The sequence below is a fragment of the Hylaeus anthracinus genome, unplaced genomic scaffold (genome assembly GCF_026225885.1).
Source record: "Hylaeus anthracinus isolate JK02 unplaced genomic scaffold, UHH_iyHylAnth1.0_haploid 2, whole genome shotgun sequence".
NCBI lineage: Eukaryota > Metazoa > Arthropoda > Insecta > Hymenoptera > Colletidae > Hylaeus > Hylaeus anthracinus.
Window position 1 is genome coordinate 240,460 of NW_026534838.1, and position 23,296 is coordinate 263,755.

The 23,296-nt window shown below is 35.7% G+C and overlaps 2 protein-coding genes across 5 annotated transcripts in view; one reads left to right on the forward strand and one right to left on the reverse strand.

Moving 5' to 3' along the window:
- The window catches only part of LOC128892946 (activin receptor type-1), a 174,060-nt gene extending 152,020 nt beyond the window's left edge, over positions 1 to 22,040 (reverse strand). The window contains exons 1-5 of one of the 4 annotated variants that reach the window (XM_054153621.1): positions 22,022 to 22,040; positions 21,774 to 21,853; positions 21,293 to 21,471; positions 20,967 to 21,210; positions 20,623 to 20,891 (exon numbers count right to left, since the gene is read on the reverse strand). In XM_054153621.1, the coding sequence (XP_054009596.1) occupies positions 20,623 to 20,891; positions 20,967 to 21,210; positions 21,293 to 21,471; positions 21,774 to 21,846 (765 nt within the window). In that variant the 5' untranslated portion in view covers positions 21,847 to 21,853; positions 22,022 to 22,040. The other 3 variants (XM_054153622.1, XM_054153624.1, XM_054153623.1) reach the window with 3 other exon arrangements.
- Positions 3,930 to 7,304, forward strand: LOC128892960 (uncharacterized). Its single transcript, XM_054153646.1, has one exon. The coding sequence runs from the start codon at positions 4,875 to 4,877 to the stop codon at positions 5,634 to 5,636; it is 762 nt and encodes a 253-aa protein (XP_054009621.1). The 5' UTR covers positions 3,930 to 4,874; the 3' UTR covers positions 5,637 to 7,304.
- Positions 22,041 to 23,296: the final 1,256 nt, after the last annotated feature.

Consider the following 23,296-nt stretch of genomic DNA (forward strand, 5'->3'; position numbering starts at 1 on the left):
TCATGGGGGTGCTGCATAAAAAAATTTTTTTTCAATAACTTTTTTTGAGGGGTGGAAACATGAAAATTTTTGTTGGACAAACATGGACAAATCGTGGACAAACAAATGCAATTTCATTTTTATCAATATTTGCATTTAGGGGTGCCAACTTCTCGAAGCTATATAATTGCTTAAATGGATAAAATAATTTCTACATATTTCCTTTATATTACATTATGTTAAATAACCTTTTCATAGTCGGCGCAAAATTAAAAATTTTGAGTTCCTGCTTGAGTTAGTTTTTGGTGAAGGTGGATATATTTGGGGCTTAGACATCAAAAAATGAAACAAATCATTATTTTTTTTTTTTATTATTAAAATTTAAACGTTTCTGAACAATTCTACGCAAAGACAATTGAATTTGGAGCACCAGAAGTGGTAAAAAAAATTTTTGCAAAAAAAAAATGGAATTTTTTGGTCACAGTCACAGAGTACTGTTTTTTAGGATAAAGAAGACCGTAAATTTCCGAATAAGCAGTGTTTTAATCGATTTTGTTCAAATTAAATACGATTTGATAATATATCTATTGAAACAGAAATTTTTAGTTTTTTGCATCTCCTGGAAACCTAGGTTTTTTATACAAAGGTACACTTTTCTCAGAAATGGTTACACTGATACGAACCAAATTTTTTACACGTGTTTTCTGATAGTTGGGCCTAATTTACACCGAGGATTTCTTTGAAATTCCAAATGATTAATTTTTTAAAAATGTATAAATTTGAAAAAAAAGTGTATAGGTTTGCGCCTTTTTTTGGAATCAAAATATTGAAAACATCCTCGGTGTAAATTAGGCCGAACTATCAAAAAACTCGTGTAAAAAATTTGGATCATATCGGCCTAACCATTCCTGAGAAAAGTGTATTTTTATACCAAAAACCTACATTTCCAGGAGACGCAAGAAACTAAAAATTTGTATGTCCCGCTCGATTATCGATATAAATGTTATCTAATCGTATTTCTTTTTATCAAAATCAATTAAAACACTGCCTTTTTGATAATTTATCGTCTTCTTTACCCTGAAAAACAATACTCTATGGTTGTAACCATGGTAACCACGTCTCCGGTCTTCCGCAAATTTGATTATCGTTGTTTTCTCTTCGAGAAAGTTGCCAGTTGTATTTCCTTCTATTTTTTACAGTTTTATCGCGTTCGTTTTATTAAGTTCGTGTCGTCGAACTTTTTTTGTGAGGAAAAAAGAAATTTTCTATAAAAAAAATTTTTTTTTTTTTAATTTTAATTAAATTTTTGTATCACTTCCAGTGCTCCAAATTCAATTTTCTTTACGTAAAATTGTTCAGAATCGATTAAATTTTAATATAAAAAAATTTGTTTTTACGTTATTTTTTTTCGCTTTTGATGTTCTAAACCTCTGAAAGGTGCACAGGAGCCAGAGCCAAACTTCGAGTTGTCTTCAGCTACAGTTGCGAAAAAAGTAGGAAACTCCGGGACAAGGACAGAGAGGGCGATACAACAATTGCAGGAGAGACGAGGACAGAGCGACTAGGCTAGCATAATTTTTTTTCCAGGATATTGAAGCAAAGAAGCAATATTTTCTAATAATTCTGATTTTAATATATACGTTACACTTTGGCGGATGCGACTCCAAAGCCTGATTTTGCAATTTCGGCCTTAAAAAATCATAAACAATAAAATGAAGATAGCAAATGTACTTTTATTGTTTATAAAGTTTTAAGGCCGAAATGTTTGATTTACAGGCAGCGGACATCTAGACAAATGTATAAACAGTCTCAGTTTGTAGCTGATACGCTATTTAGCTTCTTCATTTCACCGCCAAAGTGCGGATCAGTCACTTTACATGAGTTGTCATTAGGGTCTGAACGTCAGCACTGCTGAACACAGCATTTTAGCTCCGCATAGTTGGAAAGCACCTTTATGTACTGGCAGTTCATTTGGATTTTACGTCTTTTTCTACTTTCTGGCGTTTTTTATGGGTATCTTCCATTTTTTTGTATTTATTCCTTTTCGTCCTCCACTTATTTATGTATTTGGCGTAATTTTTTTTTCATTTTTGAAGTTTTTTATGCGGATACTGTCTACGCGCAAATAATGTCTGAAAGGATTTGATGTATTTGTTTTGGCATTGCGGAGGGTGGGGGGGGAGCAATGTTGCAGACAGTTAATGTATATACTATCTACACGAAAATACTGTCTGAGTAGGTTTGGGTCATTCTATTTTGAAAGGGGCTGTGGGTGAAAATATTGAATATTGCTAATATATATATTTTCTTTATGAAAATACTGTCTGAGTAGGTTTGGGATAGTATTTGGTGAGCGTGACGATATTGAATAGTGTTAATGTATATGATGTATAAAGTAGATATAATGATTACAATAATTTAAGGGCATATGTTTTGTCCCTCCGACAGAAAGTTTGGTAATTTTGAATGTATGTAATTTCTAATTTTGCGCCGACTACGAAAAGGTTATTTAACATTATTGGATATAGGGTACATGTGTATTTACATTGGTACATTGGTTTGATTGATCATATCTATATAAATTTTGTATTAACTAAATATATTATATTACTTTTGAGAACGAAACGAGTGACTGTTTATTTGAGAATTCATCCATATTTAACATGGTAGCAGGACATGTTTGCGTAGTTCGTTCATTAAGTGGTAGATGCACGTGGATCGAGAACATTTTGAGGCTAAGCACATGCTTGGTAAATGGAAAATGAATTTGAAAAATATAGTAAGAGTTGTTACATGCCGACATTTTCAATTTTTATTTTTTTTGATTTCGTCGGCAGGAATGTGTTCGTCACCTCATCAAACCTAGCCTTTGACGGTAGTTTATTAAATTCATTTTTGAACAAAGATACACGTTCTTTCCTTGAAATCAACGTCGTTACGCCACTTTCACCCTGCTGGCAGCGCCGCGCCTTGTAAAAACCTTGTAAATACGTTTAATATGTTTAATATTTTTAATATGTTTAGTATTGTAAATATGTTAAGTGCGTTGCTTGTTACGAATGAAAGGCGTTAAGTCATGTAATGTAACAGCGGCGTATATGTATATATGTATAATTGTTGGAAAGATAAGCAAATCGAATATTACCATCGCGTTCAAATATCACGGTTACAGATATCATTGGAAGAAGGACATGTAAATATCGCGCATTTAAGTTAAACCTTTATTTCGCTATTTCTTCTTCATGTACGCTCTGAACAACGAACCCGTAACTCGAAACAGCAGCGTGGTTCGTCTGCGCGCACGTTGTCGCTAGGACGAATCGAGCGGCTTGGTGGGCGCGAGTGTTTGGTAAACACCAAATTCTCGTGTCTACCGAGTCGCGAAATTTCGAAGACTTTTTCTATGAACTGGCGACGATCACGTGGTTCTAAGATCCTTTGTCTCCAAAGCTTCTAGAACGTTCCACCGAGTTTACGTGGTCGAGCAAGGCACGAGCCTTCATCACTTCTCGTACAGTCGCATAGAGCGCGAGAGTAGTCCGAGCGAACCATTTAAGAGTTAGAGTGCGTTAAGCAGTAGTATTTTAATACGAAGTAAGCGGTAGGCAAAACTCGTGTCGTTCGTTAAACAGTTTTATACTAAATTCATTTATTTAATTTTCACTTCTTCTCGTACAGTCGCGGTGAGCGCAAGAGTTAAATTGGAGTCCGATCTGGTCTGACCATGTTCGGGTGCAGGCCCTCGCTCCGCTTCTGAATGCCGGCCCACTTACTACTCTTTCAAATTTGCTCCGATTTGACAATGAAAGCGTGATTCAAAAAATTTGATTTTTTGGGGATCTGTTAATAAAGCATTCGCGCGTTTCACGACGTATAAACAGCGGATTATAAAATTGTACACGAAATCATCGGAAGTTAAAATAAGCGAACTGCTGAATAGTAAATGCCAATACCATAGAAGGGAAAGCAGACGCGTTCTCCGGAGGAGATGGTGATGGGGAAGCCCGAAGGGAGAGGCACAACTAAGAAAAATATGGCGGCTCTGGGAGAAAAAAACCCCTGACTCGTTAACACGAGAGTGAAGGAAATAATAGGGAAATTTGATACTAGCACACTGAAGAAACGGAAGGTGGCAGATAGATCGCCAGATGTTACAGAAAGTGAAGAAGAATGGTCGAAAATACAGAGGAGGGAAAGAAGAATAGAACAAAGGAACAAGACATACGAGAAAGCGTTGCATAAGCACGAGGTCAAAGTTAAAAACCGAAAAATAACGTAATAAAAGATAAAGTGGAAAAGAAAGTAAGTTTAAAAAAAAGAATTACAGAAAAAGAGGAGCTTGAAAAACAAAGAAATATAAACATTAACAGTACTAAGGGAGAAAAAGGATATAAAGATATACAAGGTAAATTTTTACCAACAAGTAGCCCAGGTAAGAATTATAACCTAACAGAACTTTATAGAATAAATCAGGACGAGGGGGAAGTAAATAACAAAGAAGAAGACTACCTTAGATTTTGTGAATGTTTCATAGATTATAAAGAAGCATCTAAAGTTAAAAAAGTGAATTATATAAGAATCTTTAGAAATTTAAGCATATTTAGTCCGCAAATAGAAGCTATCAGAATAACCACGTACAGAGGGGCAGAAATTAAGTTTAAGAACTACTATCACGGTAGGACCCTAGTTAAGGAAATGCAAAGGAAAAATAAGGACAAAATTGAAATCCGAATCCTATTTAGAGCGGAAGAAAGATGGGGAGTCACAAGAGAATGGGAGTTCTCGCCAGCAGAACTACTTAAAAAGAGGCGGAAGAAGGCCAGGGAATAATTTCAGCAGAGAGACTGAAAAGACCTATCAAAACAGAAAAAAAGACAGATTATAAGGAAACAGGTATGATACCAATAAAATTCGCAGGAGACTCATTGCCAACAAGAGTGAGCATATACGAGGGAGCCATTAACCTAAATATTACCCCATATGTAAAAGCCGTCAAACAATGTTTCAACTGCTTGCAATATGGGCACTATAAACAAAACTATAGGAAGGATACAAAAATGTGTTTTATCTGTGGTGATAACTATCACGGAAACTGTAACAAAAAACTGCAATGTGTGAACTGCGAAGGAGAACATGGAGCCCTCAGTAGGACATGTATACATTGGGCGTTGGAATCCGCCACAAACAAAATAATGGTAACAACAACCTCAAACAAAAACCTTTGTCTGCTAGAAGCGCGGCAACTCGCAAAAATGGAATTAAGAATTTTCGATAAATCTAGAAGAAATGACTCAGAAATAGAAAGTTTGAGAGTCGATGATCTCAATTTTCCAAGATTACAAAGTAAGAAAAAGAATTCCTATAGAGAATATGAGAGGTGGGAAAATCTACCGTGCCCAATAAATAAAGGAAAATGGAACAGAAGCCAGGAACCAAGGCAGTTCAACATAGAAACCAGAAACAAATACGAAAAATTTAATACAGAAGAGGAATATCATCGAAATAGACACGAATCATTCATACCTCTGGCGCAAGCCAAGGACGATGAACAGGACAAAAACCTCCGAGCAAAACCCCTGCAAAAAGGAAGAAGGGCCATCACAGAGGATGACATCAATCTATGGACTGGATCCATCAGGAGAAAATGGAAGACTTAGTCATCGATAAAATAAACAGAAACCGGAGAATAAATCATCCTAAAAGGATAGACTTCCACGATGAAGGATACAATAAAGATAGACGAAATAATTACCCCCAAAAAAGGTACGGTACGAAAGGGAGATTCGAAGACCCCCTACCTAAGGAGGTATTCAAATCTACATTAACAGATGAGTTTAATGAAGATTTTAGCTTTATAAAATCAGCCAGGAACACAAATCAAGGAGACAGATATAGAAAGACATATTCCAGAAAAATAAACAACCAAACGACAAGCGAAGAACCACAGCCAAGCACCTCCAAAGAATCCTTCCTGATCCATTTTGAAGATTCGACAAAGGGTAAAGACGCCCAAAAAAATAAAGGGACGGAAATAGCTAAGGAAAACAGAGGACACATGTCAGAAAAAAAATGAGAGGGCCCTCAAGCTCCTCAAAATACCAAAAAAGTAGCAGAATAACCCCAGAAAAATAATGAAGGAGAACAAAAAGAGAAGGAGAATACCTACGAAGAATTAGTGACGGAACTGCAAGACATGGCAACCGACCAGGTAGTGGAAATTACAACGAAGAACGAGGAAGACCAGGAAGAATAAGTTACGAAAAGCGCAGAGACCAAAGACATTTATTTTAAAGAAAATAAGCAGATTGAGACAAGGTAAATTCTAAATAATATTAATTCACGCAGCAATTAAATACTATAGAAAGATAATATAACCAATCTTAGAGAAAAAAAATAATAAATAAAAAGTCAATATATATTATTATTAGCTATACTTAAACAATTTAAACTTAGTTTATTTACGGAAATTAGTATATAAGAAAGACCTATATAGACAAATAAAATACCATACTTTTAATTTTATATTAACATCTTAGTATACAAGATTAAATAGATTAAAACGTGATCTAACAATTTACCAAATACAAAATTAATTAATTAATCTACAGGAAAACATGCACAATCATGTAAAAGTAGACTTTTGCAACGCTAAAAGTTTAAGTAATAAGTATCATGAATTAAAAGAGATTATTGATGAATTTGATATTTTCTGCATTAATGAAACATGGATGTACAAATGGACATTTCAAAAATTCAACGACTACAACATTATACATAACAAAGTTAACAGAAAGGATAATAAAAGCTTTACCACGCCAGGCTCAGGAATGGTAATTATATTTAAAGACTACTTAAATATAGAATTAATTAAAGAAAAATATATGGAAAACCAATATGAATATATGAAATTTACAATTAAGAATATAAACAACAGTATAATATATGATATAAACTTTTTATATAGAAATCCAAAAGTAAATGCTAGTTATAGAAAATGGAAGGATATGTTTGATGACCTCGATTTAGACGATAATTTGATAATAATAGGGGATTTTAATGCAAGGCATACAGAATGGAATTGTAGAACACAAGACATTTCAGGGATAAATCTAAAAGATGTACTGGAGAAGTACGATATGATTGTACAAAATCACAACACAACATCTAGATACAGCCCAAATAACAAAAGCTTCAATAACTCAAATATTGATCTCATAGTAACACGACCACATTTAACAGGAATTATCAATTTTTCGGAAACGGGGGAGTGCTTAGGCTCGGACTACCAAATAATAAACTTTATGCTATATACTAACGAAAACATAGGTCTAGAATTAAATGTATCTAATAAACATAGGGGTAATAGTAGACTATACAAAAACAAAGAAAACGTGAACTGGATGGAGTTTAGACAAAAAGTAGAAGAAAAGGAAAAAAAGATAAACCAGGAATTGGAAAGGATAACGGACATCAGTAACAAATATCAAAGATGGTGTGAATACATCTACGAAACTTTCCAGGAAATTACGCCGGACAGCAAAAACAAAAGGAAGAACCAAACACCGGACCCAGAAAACACAAATAGAAATAGGAGAAAAAAAAGGACAAAACACAGGCGATCCCCAATAGGATCACAGAAAGAAAAGGAATGTTTGGTGGGACCAGGAATGCGAAGTCGCATGGAGGAAATGGAAAGAGAGCTCGAGGATTTTATGGAAAACTGGCAAACCAGAAGACTATGCGATAATGGAACATGACAGGATGAAATGGATCCAGTTAAAAAAGAAAAAAAAGAGGCTACATGGACATCATTTATAGAAGAATTATCTAAGGAAAAAAATAGTGGAAAGCTATGGAATAAAGTCAGGAGGATTAAGAATGTCTATACGAAAGACAAATCGATCATAAATGCCAGGAAAGGACTAGAACTGGAGAAGGAAGAAATCAAAAAACTCGCAGGAAAAAACAAAAACTCTGAATATTTAACAGAGTAATCAACGAACAAATAAACAGGTACGTTTTTAATCACCCATCAAAATAGGACGAGGAAATAGACAATATTAAAATTTTAACAACCATTAATAGTCTAAGAGGTAAAACGTCTGCCTCAAATGATGATAAAATAGACTACAAAATAATAAACGAACTTCCATCATTTATGAAGAAACTAATATGTAATATTATAAAGGAGAGCTGGGATCAGATGACATCACCCAATGGATGGAAAACGGGTGAATATCCTTACTAAAAAAACTTGGGAAAGCGGCCTTAAGGCCTATCACCCTTACGTCCTGTGCAGGTAAAATTTTAAAGATAATAAATACCAAACTTAATCTCTGGGCAAAAGAAAATAATATTATTGATGATTCGCAATCTGAATTTAGGCAAAAAAAGAACTACCATGGACAATCTGAACAAAATAGTGATGGAGATAAGAGACAACAGCAGAAAACTCAACAAAACAGCAACTGCCTACATAGATATTAAAGGAGCATACAATAATGTAAACTTCAATAAGGTATTCAAATTACTAATGGAAAAGGGATGCCCGCCCAGGATAGTGAAATGGGTAAAAAATTGGTTGATGGACAGGTATGTTAAAATCAAGAACTCTGATGGGGAAGAAACAACTATCCCATGGAAAGTAGGTGTCCCTCAGGGTGCTATTATCAGCCCAACTTTGTTTAATTTATACATTGCAGGCATATCTAGGGAAATTAAATCTCAAAATACTCAAATATTAATATATGCAGACGATATTGGCATAATAACAAAAAAGTATCCAAAATACATTAAGAAAAGCTGAAACTGCAGCCCTGAGAGCAGCAATGGGATATCGAATATCTACACCACTTAATGTTATATACAGTCAGTATAAAAAGTATTCGTACAGCTCCCCATTTAAAATAAATGGTTCCTGTACGAATACTTATTACACTGACTGTACATGGAATGTGGTTGGATCACCCTGTTGGACAGAGACATTTTCCTAGCTAGCAAGTATTGGATACGCCAATTTGAAAAAGGAGTAGAAAACAACCCAACGCTGTAGCTATTTGTTAAAATTAAGGAACAAAACAATTTGATTACAGAATCACATACGTCACATAAAATTAACACCATGCCTAACATATCGGAATGCGTATACTATCATATATGAAAATGGAAGGACCAAATATATACCAGAGAATATACACTGACAGACAAAATTCAAAGAACACTTCTTTAAAACGTCATATCTCTGGGAGTTTTCAACCGATTTTGGGGAAACTTCGTGAGAAGTAGTTTTGAAGTGTCCTCTGGGTGTGTGCAATGTTGCATTGACGAGGGTTGATGATAAAGCGTTAATTCACCTCCCCCCCCCCTCCAAAGAGGTAATGCAAAAAAACGGCACTCCAGAAGGGTCCAGGAGCGACGGAAGGTGGTGAAAAAATTCAAAAAAACCTTTGAGGCGACTCTGTTTGATGCCCCCTACAAAATGCACCCCTTGAAATCGATCTCGGACAAACCCACCCGTCACAACACCCCACCCCCCCTAAAATCCACAATTTTTGGACAACAGTCTCGATTTTGGGCTCAATGCATTCTCTGGACTCCCCTGATCCAGAAAATGCTATCACCCATAAAGTAGTAAGTGGGCTGGCATTCAGAAGCGGAGCGAGGGCCTGCACCCATACGTGGTCAGACCAGACCGGACTCCAATTTAACGTGGGCTGACCCATACGGACGCAGGGTCTCGCACCACTTTTGAATGCCGTTTCCGTCCGGCCCACTTACTACTCTTTCAAATCTACTCCGATTTGACCACGAAAGCGTGATTCAAAAAATCTGATTTTTTGGGGATCTGTTAGTAAAGCATTCGCGCGTCCGATTCCATGAACGGTTACTCGTTCACCTGGTACATAGGCCTAAACTCGCAGATGGGTTTTCTAAAAAAAAACGACATTTTCGTATTTTAATGCTAGCCACGCGGGGAAAAGACATCAAAACTGTATTGCCTTGATGCCCCGGACCGTGGGACATAAGCTTCTCGCGTTGCAACAACGTTTCAACCCCTACACCTGTGGGTGGACCACCCCTAACTCGGGGCCACCCTGTTCAGCTCCAGGGGCAGTTTTCGAAACGAGCTTTGAATGACATTGATCCTTAACGTATCGAGAATAAACATGTTGAATTTCATCGCCTTCCGAGCTGTGGAAGTGCTTCCTTACGAAGGGTGTTTCCTGGATCAGGGGATTCCAGGGAATGCATTGAGACCAAATTCGGGACTGTAGTCCAAAAATTGTGGATTTTAGAGTGGGAGATTGTGGGGGTTGGGTTTGTCCGAAAGGGATTTCAAGGGGTCCATTTTGTAGAGGGCATCAAGGAGAGTCGTCCCAAAGGTTTGTTTGAATTTTTCAACCCCTTCCGTCACCCCTGCCCCCTTCAGAAGTGCCGTTTTCCGACGTGCCCCTCTCTACGGGGGTGAATTAACCCCTTCGCATCAACCCTCGCCAATGCAACTTTGCACACATTTAGAGGACACTTCAAAACTACTTCTCACGAAGTTTCCCCAAAATCGGTTGGAAACTCCCAGAGATATGACGTTTTAAAGAAGTGTTCTTTGAATTTTGTCCGTCAGTGTATTTCGGAATACCTAGAAAATTGGAATAACAAAAGAAGAAGAACCACAGCTACAAATGAAGCGAATAATAAGAATATTCTACTGGATTGCGATACATATAAATTAAAAGCATCAAAGTAGTTCCAATCAAGATAATAAAAAAGGTCTTCTTTGACAAATATAATTTAAAAACTAACAATACCATTATCTATTTCACAGACGGGAGTAAAATCCCCGGTAAACAATCAAATGGTATAAGGATAGCCATCAACATGGAAGATAATTGGTTCGTGTTAGGTTGAGTAGCTCTAACACGTTGCAAAGATTTGCCGGATTGTTTGTAACGAAGGATAAACACTCACGAAAACTTGTTGTTTTCTTACGAACGTGAGTTCGTTAGCCGGTTTATGTGACTTCGAAATACAATGGACTGTATAATTTTACTTCAAAACTCGTAGTAACGAATTGCGGTTGTACTTTTTACGGGAGCGTGGTCTGCAAGAGAACCAGAGCTCGGACTAACTCGCTGTTCGCGATCAGCTCCTCAGCGGTGCTATCGGTAAAGCAAAAACGCGTTATTTTAAACGAGCGAAAGTCACCGTCTGTTTTGAGTGGTGCCTCGTATACGTGACGATTTTGGCATTATATACCGAACGGCGATCGATTGGCGTATGATCGTTAAAGCGTTGAGGTCTTCGCTTGGTTCTGACATTCGTCCAAACAGTTCGAATATGGTAAGGCAGTGCCAAATACCATGACCATCTTCACAACCGAAATGGTGGGCATATGAAAGGCATTAGACATCCATAAGAGAATAGGAGGGAACAAAAATTGCTTAATCCTAACCGATTCGGCGTCAGCAATCAAGGCACTCGAAAGCTTTTTAATAAGCAGAAACTGCAAAGAGAACAACCCGTGGTTAATCCACACCGGAAAAATGATAGAAGAATTACAAGATCTAACGATCATTGGATGGATTCCTGGTCATTCAGGAATATTAGGTAATGAGGTGGCGGACTTAAGAGGCAAGAAAGAAACAGACAATACACCGGACACAACAATTAGAATTCCTGCAACGGACATAATGATGAAAATCAAGGAACAATGCTGGAGTAACTTCAAGGAGAGGATGAGTTCGATAGGAGACTATGAAAGGGTAAAATTTTTTAGAGAAATTGGCCCCGACCTCCACAAGAAAAATTACAAACCATGGTTCCATAAATGGAGGCACAACCTGGACAGGGAGACGATAAGAGTCATCTCAAGAATAAGATCTAATCACTACAATTTGAAGGAGTCATTAGCTAAAAAGAATTTTATAAACTGCAGCAAGTGTGACTGCGATCAAGCGGATGAAGTTATTGACCATGTAGTGTTCGACTGTGACTTTTATAATCAAGTAAGAATAATAATATGGGAGAAATTAAAAAAGGAAATAGAAGCAGCGGGAAAGTCTGTGATGGAGTTACTTAAACTCAATAAAATTAAAATAATGAAAACTATAGTTAAGTTTTTAAATTCTATTAATAAAAAAATCTAGAAGATACATAAATGTTAAAATAATGTTAAAAATTAAATATTTTACGGAAAAGAGCAGCGAAATGAAAGTGATAACTAAAGTTCCTAAAGAAATAAAGAAATAAGCGGTACAAAAGTTATATCAGTATTAATTAGATATATATAAGCAGGTTAGATATATATAGGCCAAACTTTGTAAGACCTGAGTAAAATAAGAAAGAAAGGAAGTAATAATAAAATATCTTATTTTGTTATATTTATAATTGTATTGTAGTACACACAAGACTGAGAAATATTACATCAGGCGATAGTCTAATGTCCCAGATTTAATAAGACAGATATAATGATAAATAAAGTAAAGATAATTTTAGTTATAGTTGTCTAATTAGATTATTCACATGCGTAGTACATAAATTGGTGCGTCAATTCAGGGAAATCCACCCCAAAGAACATTAATAGAATAACTAACAAATAGCAGAGTACAAGAAGCATATAAAGTAAAAATAAAGAAAATATAGCTTTTAAAAATAACGATTATATCATTAGCGTAAGAAAATGAACAAATAGATATAGGCACAAATACTGCTAGTGTATAAGGTACAGCAAATATTATTTTTGTAATGTAGCAATAAGAAAATGTCGAATTGTAATACTTAATGCAAGACAGTGCAATGTAGAGTGTTCCGGATAGAATCAGGCTCGCGTTGCGAAGGGAGGCAACGACGACTGTTGATTAAAAAGATAGGCGTTTCTTCGCGGTCAAGTTCCCACTCGCGTGAATCAGTTGGCGAGTGATTTGACCACCCTCAGACTTTACAGCCTCACTGGGGCTCGCTCTGCGTATCTGCAGCTCACCTCTGCGCGGGAAGGCCCAAAAGGCCGACCCGTAGCAAGCAGTCTACGAACGACACCGTGGAAGGTGTCGTGGTATGCTACATGATAGCGGACGGATAAGATGAATTTGGATAAGGCGCAAGCAATGCGCACCTTCAGTCGTCTCCGCATCCATTCGGCTTTCGAGATGCGAAATTAGGGTACCGGGACATTTGAGTATCGAGTCACATCTTAGAAACGAATACGTTAGGCCGGTAATATTCATATTCGCGCGACGCGGAGAACAAAACGAGCGGTCGACAATATTTTACAACGGGCGTGGGAAACGCAGGGGCTGCCTGGGCTCGGCAACTAGAATTGCTGTCAATAATAATGTCATAGGAACGTTACGAGATCTCTGGAATCTCGAATGGGTCCGACGCTCTGCGAGCGACCGTACCGTTGGGTCGGAAAAACCCACGGATGACGCGGGCTTTCCGTGAGGCGCCGGACGGCCGCCCGCCCAGGTCGCTAGCAGTGATGGGCTGTCGTGGGATTTCTTACCGGATGCATTTGACTAGAATTTAGGAATAACATTGGGTCCCAGTATGAGACAGGATGTGCGCGTTAAGGGGTTCCATAAGTCTCCTGGAAGCGTCCCTGTGGCGCTTCGAGTACGAGTATAGTTAAACAAAGGGCTGTCGCTGTGACGTTAACTTGCGCATAAACAAATAGAAATCCCGCGACAGCGCATCGCTGGTCTCCGAGAACGTTGGCGACGAGGGTGAGAGTGGGACGCGAGACGCCCTAATTGGGCCTTATTCCGACTCGGGGACCGCTAGCACACCCCTAGGCGAGCGGAGGGGTGATAGCGTGGGCGAAGAAGGGTTAACGCGAGGCATCGTCGGCCGGCACCCCCAGCAACGGAGTCAATTCGATTTTGACAACCTTCGACAAGGGGACTCTACTTCGAAACTTAGTTTTCGTAAACCGAAGAGTTTTATTTCCTATACCGTGTTTGCACGCTTTATCCCGAACATAGCGGATATCTACGCACTTTAAAAATATATAAAAAAAAAAAAATCTCAAGTGCTGCCACCTAGTTTGTATGTTCCGGGAAGTTTTGTATTAACTAAATATATTATGACTGTTTATTTGACAATTCATCTATATTTAACGAACATAATCTAATATAACAGAAATAGAAATTATTTCATACTTTTAAGCAATTATATCTAGAACTGGTGAGTATTCATATAAATTAACTACAAATTATTTCATACTTTCCAGTGCAGTTTTAATATTTTTTCGAAGTCGGTTATATTTTTGTCCAAAAATTATTTTATTTTACCCTTTTTAGTGGCAATCTATAATCAATAAGTTTCATTTCAATAACAATAGTTATGCGCAATATACAATATGCTCTTATATCCTTGAAAGCGGCGGTTGGGGGGGGGGGGTGATTTGAATCAACTTTTTTCTGAGCGAAAGTGTTGTCCCAGACTTCGTGAAGAAGATGTTAACAGAAATCCCCGACCAATCAGAGCGCGAATATGTCGGTGGAGCACCTGCGGCCGCCTAGCGCGTAGCCTACGCTACCGCAGGCGTTCCACCAGCATGTTCGCGCTCTGATTGGTCGGGGTTTTCTGTTAATATCTCGTTAACGAAGTCTCGAACAACAGTTTCGCTCAGGAAAAAGTTGATTCAAATTAACCACCCCTTTCAAGGACCTCCAACATTTTTGGGACATCCTGTATAGTTGCAAGTGGGATTATCAGAAATACATGTGCAACTAAATGTGAAAGAATTGATCGCATTTGGTTCATTTCTTGTCGAGTTACTTCAAAGAATAGAAATTTTGCAGTAACAATAGTTATAAACATTAAGATACTCATAAATTTTTCCAAATGGGAACACCATGAAAGCAGCTTTCATTATATGTAGAAAAAATAGGAATTTTGTAATAACAATAGTTATAAACAATAAAAAAATTTATAAATTTTTGCAAATGTCATTATCGCGGAAACCTGTGCGGCAGCAAAATGTAAGAGGTTTCATCGATTTCATCGATTTCAGCCCGAACATACGTGAAATAGTGCCTCTTTTGCAATAAAAGTAATATAAAGTGATATAAAATAAACCAAGGTTAAATGCTTTTTTTATTGGATCATGTGGCAGTGATGCTCTACCAGATGCAAGAAGTTTCCATCCGATTGGTCCATCCGTTTCGAAGTAAAAAGCAGTACAACATTTTTCGGTTTTTTTGCAAAAAAAAAGAACAGGTAAAAGATGAAAAATCGCAAAATATCTTAATAGCGGGGCCACCCCGACATACTCTACCAGATGCAAGAGGTTTCATTCCGATTGGTCAAGCCGTCACGACGTAATCGGTGAACTTTAAAAAAAAAATATACATATCGAATTGTGTAAACTCCTCCTTTTCGAAGTCGGTTAAAAATAAACATATGTAAAGTTTGAGGACGATTGAATTATTACCCCCACGGATTGGAGAAATATAATTTCGAAAAAAAACGCGATATCTCAAAGATGTGTTAAATGAATTGTAAAATTTATCAAATGTACTTTAAAACGTACCTGAAATATAGGAGGTTACTCAATACGACATGCATTTTTTTTTAAAGTATGTTCACCGATTACGCCGAGATGGCTTGACCAATCGGAATACCTCTTGTATCTTGTAGATCATCTTCCGGCGGTCTCGTTATCAAGACTTTTTGCGATTTGTCATTTTTTACCTCCTTTTTTGCAAAAGATCGACAAATTTTGTCCTACTTTTTAATCCGAGACGTATGGACCACTCGGATTGAAACTTCTTGCATCTGGCAGAGCATCAATGCCACTTGGTCCCATAAGAAAACATTTGGCCTTATTTCATTTTTTACCACTTTATATCACTTTTTATCGCAACAAAACGTACTATTTCACGTATGGAAGATCATACCGGCGGCTACAGGGATGGGGCACGAGGGGCCTCCGCCCGAGGTCTTATAGAGTAGGAAGTGGGGGAGGCTAACACCCTTCCCCCGGGTTGCATGCAAGCTGGGATGTGTCCCGTTGAGTACTCGCGTGATCCAGGAATTTCCCAAGTAGCTTAGGCGGGTGTGGGGTTTTAGTGTGCAGCCATCGGAGTCCCATATAACCTCGCCCCCCCCCCCCCCCCCCCCGGGACGCCGAGGTATGCGTAATGCATTTCCCCACATTTTCACAGATGAAAAAGGAACTCTACCGGATACTCGCGCTCTGATTGGTCGGAGTTTTCTATTAATATCTCCATAACGGAGCCTCGGACAACATTTTCGCTAAGGAAACTCACCAGTTCTAGATATAATTGCTTAAAGTATGAAATACTTTCTATTTCCTTTATATTGAGTAATATATTAAATATTTATTTCCTTTATATTAAATTATGTTAAATAATCTTTTCGTAGGTGGCGCAAAATTAAAACTTACCTAAATTCAGAATTACCAAACTTGATTTAACTTTCTGTCAGAGGAACAAAACATATGCCCTTAAATTATTGCCATCATTATATCTACTTTATACATCATATACATTAACACTACTCCATATCGCCAAGCCCACCAAATATTATCCCAAATATAATTACCAGTAATCAATATTTCCACCCCCAGGCCCCGCAAAAAAGAATGCCCAACACCTACTCAGACCGTATTTTCGTGTAGATAGCATATACAATAACTGTATGCAATATTGCCCCCCTCCCGCATCGCTAAAACAAATACATCAAACCCTCTCACACTGTATTTCCACGTAGAGTATACATGTATACATTAACAGCATTCAATATTGCCGTCCTCATTCAAAAAGTAACTCAACCAGGAATTAAAAGTTTTTAATTTTGCGCTGACTACGAAAAGGTATTTAACATAATCTAATATAAAGAAAATAAAAATTTAATATATTACTCAATATAATTTAATATAAAGGAAATAGAAAGTATTTCATACTTTAAGCAATTACATCTAGAACTGGTGTATATTTATATAAATTAACTAGAAATTATTTCATACTTTTTAGTGCAATTTTAATACTTTCACGAAGTCAGTTATATTTTTTTTCCAAAAATTATTTTTCTCTGTGAACAAAAATATCTTGCGAAGGACTTAATACTTGTCCTTCTAATGTAGTTTCCCCCTTAAAAATGCAATGGTAATTATACAGAAAAGACTGTTCAACACCGATTTCAATGATTTTAAAATATGTTATCAAATTCATTATTCTGAACAACTTTTTTCTGTACATGTTACCACTGGAGACGCTTAGCTTTCGAGATATTCATTAGACTTTTGATAATATCACATTGAAGCCTGCCTACTTGGGCGCGTCCGTGGTTGTGTATCAGACTGTTGTTTTTCTACTATCCTATCTTGGATTATTAAATAGCCGAGAGAAAGGTTTACCAAATGATTATTTGTTAATTATCTATATTATTCAATCAAAAGTATGTTATGTATTTCTCGAAAACTAAGCATCTCCGGCGGTAATATATACAAGAAAAAGTTGTTCAGGATGATGAATTTAATAACATATTTCACAATCATCAAAATCGGCGTTGAGCACTCTTTTCTGTATAAGTACCAGTACAATAATTAGAAGTAAACATTTTATTGCATGGATAGATCTATTTTAAAGTTGGTAAATTTAATTACATTTTCACAATTGCGACTACGAAGTAGTATACAGTAATTACAAGCTACATACTCTATAGTTACCCAATTTCATGACTTAAGATCATGAGTGCATTCGAATTATACAGTAATTACTGCGTGGTTATAATAGTGTACTGATGTGTTTAAAATCTACGTTTTCAATTTTTGTGCTATATCTTCAAAACTATGAGAATGGCAGAATACACATGAAAATTTGACTAATAAAGTGCAAAAAAGACATAAAAATGCATAATTTCTCTATTTTATAATTTTACTTCATCAACTTCTAATACTTCATAACCGAAAAATATATTGGAATTTTTTTTGTGGAAAAGTTGTTTGTTTGTTATACAAAAGATTCTAATTCATATTTTTAAAAAAGAAACATCATTTGTATGGTAAGCAATATCTGTAATGATTTCCCCTTCTTTACAACTTTATATCTCTTGTATAATTTGTCATTCACAGCTTACCAGGGTTTCACTTCTTTTTTACTATATACAGGGTGAGACACTTTAAATAGGCCTCCTGAATAATTCGCTTACTTTTAGCAACAGAAGAAAAAGTGTCGAACAAGAGTTGATTTACTTCGAGGGCTACGTAACGTGGTGTCAATAACTTTTTTATCGGTGGAAGCGTAGAGGAGACGTAAGGGTTGACTCTGTTTTCTTAAATAGAATGATATAGTCTCTTATACATATTCTGATAGAACGTTTTAATACTAATACAATGACCTATAGTTGAAGGTCATTCAAGGTTACACAGGCTGACTGTAATGGAAAACAAATTGTTTTAAGACACTCTTCAAATACTTCATTAATTTTCTTATCTGTGTACTAACTACTACAGCAAATGTTCAAAATGATGACCTCGAACTCGAATGCGTTTTCTGAAACGTGTTAATGTACAAAACATTGCACGATGAACTTCATTTGGATCGATTGCAATGCAAGCTCTTCTTCAAACTCTAAATCATTAAATCCGGCCGGCTCGCTCTCCCGATTTAACACCCATGGATTTTTATTTATACGAACAGTCAAAACAGCTAATATACAGCGAAATGGTAACAACCAGAAAAGATGTGAAGAAGCGGATAAGAAGTGGTTGCATTGTAATCGATCTAAATGAAGTTCATCTTGCAGTGTTTTGTAGATTAACACGTTTTAGAAAACGCATTTAAGCATTGAAATAATTTATTTTTCATTACAGTCAGCCTGTGTAACCTTGAATGATCATCAACTATAGGTCATTATATTAGTATTAAAACGTTCTATCAGAATATGTATGTAAAGAAAGGAAGCTTTCTTCAAGTCAAATTGGCCGCGTTTGTGGCCGCGCTTGTTGACTACCTCAGCGTGTCCTCTGCTGTTATGGATACATCGATGATGTAAGAGAGCACATGGGCAAAAATCAAGATATTCAAGTGACAGTTTTAGATAGTGAGACCATAATAAACAGTAAACAACAAACCCGAGAACAGTTACGGAGAATAGACTTTAATTGTCGTTTCTCTTCCTTTTAGGTAATAGTAATTATTTTGTAAATTTTTAAATATTGTATGTATCATGTGTATGTAAAATAATATCTCTTCCTTTTAGAGCAACACAATTATCTATTTTCTTGGAAAGTTCTCGATTATTACCTTTTGTCTTATATATATAAGAAACTATATCATTCTATTTAAGAAAACAGAGTCAACCCTTACGTCTCCTCTACGCTTCCACCGATAAAAAAGTTATTGACACCACGTTACGTAGCCCTCGAAGTAAATCAACTCTTGTTCGACACTTTTTCTTCTGTTGCTAAAAGTAAGCGAATTATTCAGGAGGCCTATTTAAAGTGCCTCACCCTGTGTAATATACTGCGCAATAAAATTATTTATCAAAATTTGGTCATTTTTCAAATACGCATAACTCCGTCAGTTTTCATTGTATGAAGACAATTTTTTTTTATTTTGTAGGTAATTATCTGTACTTTAAGAACAATTAATACCATATGTATGCGAGTGGATGCCGCATACCTCCATGTTCTAATAACAACCATGTACTTTTTTTAATAAAAAGTCTGATAGCTTGACGCATTATCTGGATCGCACTGATTTTTTTCTGAAATAACACACCAATCATTACAAAGTGCATAGTTTAACAAACAAAAAAAAAGAAATCCGTACGATTTTTTTGATCAAGTTAAGCCAGTTTTAAGTTATTCGTACGCTTTTACGGCCAGAATCAGCATTAACCGATGCGTATTGATCGGACTTTACGTATCATTTGGCTCTAAAAAGGGTTGATTATGTAGTCTATATGTCAAATTTTTCACATCGGTTGTTAAACTGTGCACTTTGCGATGGTTTCTGTGTCATTTCCGAAAAAAATCAGTGCTGTCTAAATAACGCGTCAAGCAATCAAATTTGTAAAAAAAAGAAGTACTTGGTTGTTATCAGAACATGGAGATATGCGGCATTGACTCGCATACGTATGGAATTAATTTTTTCTTAAAGTACAGATAATTACCTACAAAATAAAAAAAAAAATTCTCTCAATACAATGAAAATTGACAGAGTTATATAAATAATTTATAAATAATTTTGTCCCACACTGTATATATCCATTTTTTCGTAACTCAATTTATATTTATATCTAAATTTATTTAATCATAAAATACACTGAAAATAGTTACCTTTTAACTAGTTTTAATACACTTCAATTTTAATTATAAAGTAAGTGGAGATATGATTCTCTCACTGCATCATTACGTGTATAAATTTATTTAATTTCTGTTTACTCTTCATCTACATCTTAAGAAATTCCATTTACAGTCAGTGTAATAAGTATTTACACAGGAACCATTTATTTTAAATTGATTGCTGTACAAACACTTCTTACACTGACTGTATATTTTAAAACTTTCTTTAAATTTCTACATACCAATTGCTTTCTTCGCAATTTTAATGATATCATTAAAATGTTTTACTCTTTCTATGAAAATTGTTGAATATATGTACTAGTAATTCATACCTTTAATGTGCTATCACCAGCTGCAGTTGCTCTGAGTTCATGAGGATATGTAGTAGTAAATGTTGGAGAAGAGAATGAGAAATGTAGAATAGATGGTTCCATTTCCGAGTCTATAACAAGCTTACTATGCCTTGCAGTCAATGGTCGCTTTTTATGTGTTCTGCATGCTAATAAATAAAATAACACTCCTCCAGCAATAATACAAAATCCAACCATTGGACCCAAAATTGTCAAAATTAATTTAATTGCGTAATCCTCTTCAACGGCATCTACAAATTATATATTATTTCTTTACAAATAATATATACAAAATAGAAACATAATGTAATACCATATTTGCTTACCACCATTATAACCTTGTAATACAGGAAACGGTCCACCATTACAAAAATCTGTCTGACAACACTCAACATAATATTGCACACCACTTAAGGATCCAGTAACATGTCTCTTCTTAGTACTACCATTTTGATTGGTATGTTGCGGTTGTTGTTTGTTGCATATTAGTAGCATCTGATCTATCGATGAAGTACATCCTCTACTTACACTTTCCGTACCATCAGATTGTCTCACCTTAGATTTCCAACACTATTAAATACAAGTACAAGTATTAATATGTCTTCTTTGTTTATCTCAGTTATAGTCCATTCAGTAATTCAAGAGATATTACAGTAACTGCATTGTAACAGATGTCAGTATATAAGCAGTCAGGTCCTTCACAAATATGACATTTGAAACGTTGGTATCCAGATGAATTCTCATTAAGATCGATAATATTTATGGGTTTTTGTGGTTCTTCGCTTTCAAGAGAAAAGTCATGTTCCGATAAAGTAAACCTCTCCTTTTCTCCTAAAAATAAATCCTATTCGGTATTGAAATATTTTAAAACAATCCAAACATTATTTAGTACATATAAATGTGCATTTATTTACATGCACAAGTATTAAATTGAGAAAAGCCGAAAACAAACTAAGATGAATAATAAACAAACATTAGACAAGATTTTTGTAAAATCTATGGTAGATTAATACAAATATTTTACATGTCAGTACAGAACATTAAACAGAAAGGAAATAAAGTTTTTATGTTTAAATTACTATTGAGTTTTAATTCGTATAAATTATACTTTAATTGAAAAATGTGTTGCCCACCTAGACATAATTTAAATGTCAGTGATAGTATAAAATACATGATAAACATTGAATCCGCCATTGCCATGCACATTGGATAACTGAAATCAAATTGGCACTTTCGAATTTTCTTTTTATGTTCTCATATCTGTAATGTATCGAAACTATCTTTTACTTCTATAATGCTCTGAAGAAAAATTTAAGATATGTGCAATCGCCATTGAATTGGCGGTATTTTATTTTCGTGTTAGAAAAAAAGAAACATTTACAGGTGGCGTTGTTATCATTTTATCCTGTTCACAATGGATGCATTTACGTTAGATTACGTCGTTCGTTTTAGCTTTATGAATGCTTGCAAGAACATTAATGACGTCACTGCTATGCTATATCTTGTGCTTACAAACGCATACTTTATTAAGATAACAGAGCATAAGTATAAGGTTTAAGTGCACGAACAAAACGAAACTTTTTATGAATATGTATCTACAGTGGCAGGTATGACCACATATACCTATATTATTGGGTGCTTCGACCATATATACTTATAGGCCGGTTGGCCGGTATTCACAGTCGCAATTTATTTCTAAGCTGGCCTTAAGGGTGCGCAGGTGTTGCGAGTCCGTGCTGAGGGTTTTACTGGCGTTCACGCCGCACGTGACAAGATTATTAGAACTGCGTGCAACTTAGTCAGGAATAAGTTAATTTAAGATAAATTAAGAAATGTAATATTAACTTTATTATAACTGTTTGAATATAACTAATTTAACACAAACATTGAATTTTTTTACTTTAAATACAAACTTTTACAATAGACGTCTAAACTGGTTAACAGTCGCTATGCAAGTGAGTATTAACAAATTACTTTAAATAAAATGGAATAAAAAAGAAAACGAAATACCGTAAATACAAGAAAATCCTAATTAGCGCTAAACTAACTTCAAACAGAACTGCCAAACGCAAAGGCTCATTCACATTCCATAACAACGGGCAAACGGGTCTCCACTGCCATCTAGGAGTGACATGGGAATTAATTTATCTCTATCAAAAGTAGCGGTACGCAACACCTCTCCCCTTATACAAAAAAAATTATTACCTTTGAAAATAACTGTTTTCAATTTAGAGCTCTCATTCACCATATATATTCATCATATATATATGCATACAAAGTATGTAGGGAAATTAATAAGGGTGCGCAGGAGATCCAGCACAACTCCGAGTTGACTTCAGCGACAGTTGCGGAGAAAGTAGGAAGCTCTGGGACAAGGATAGATAAATCCTTGTCTCTCCAATGATGCTGTAACAGAAAGGGAGATACATCAATCGCAGGAAAGACAAAGACAGAATGATGTCAAACGTTTGCGATTTCCGAAACAGTTATTGTAATTTTATGAGGCGAGGAAGCGCCCTTTCCGGCTGATTTTTTTTTTAAATTGTTCCTTATAAAATTCCGTTGCGGCGGATAGTTACACATTTTGCAATTTCACTTTTGAAACGTGCTAAAAATACGTTCAAAGGTAAAAAAAATTTTTTTTTTTTTTTTTTTT

Bases quoted from the DNA above. Each gene is read 5' to 3' on its own strand.
- LOC128892960 (XM_054153646.1), top strand. From the start codon at position 4,875: ATGATACCAATAAAATTCGCAGGAGACTCATTGCCAACAAGAGTGAGC.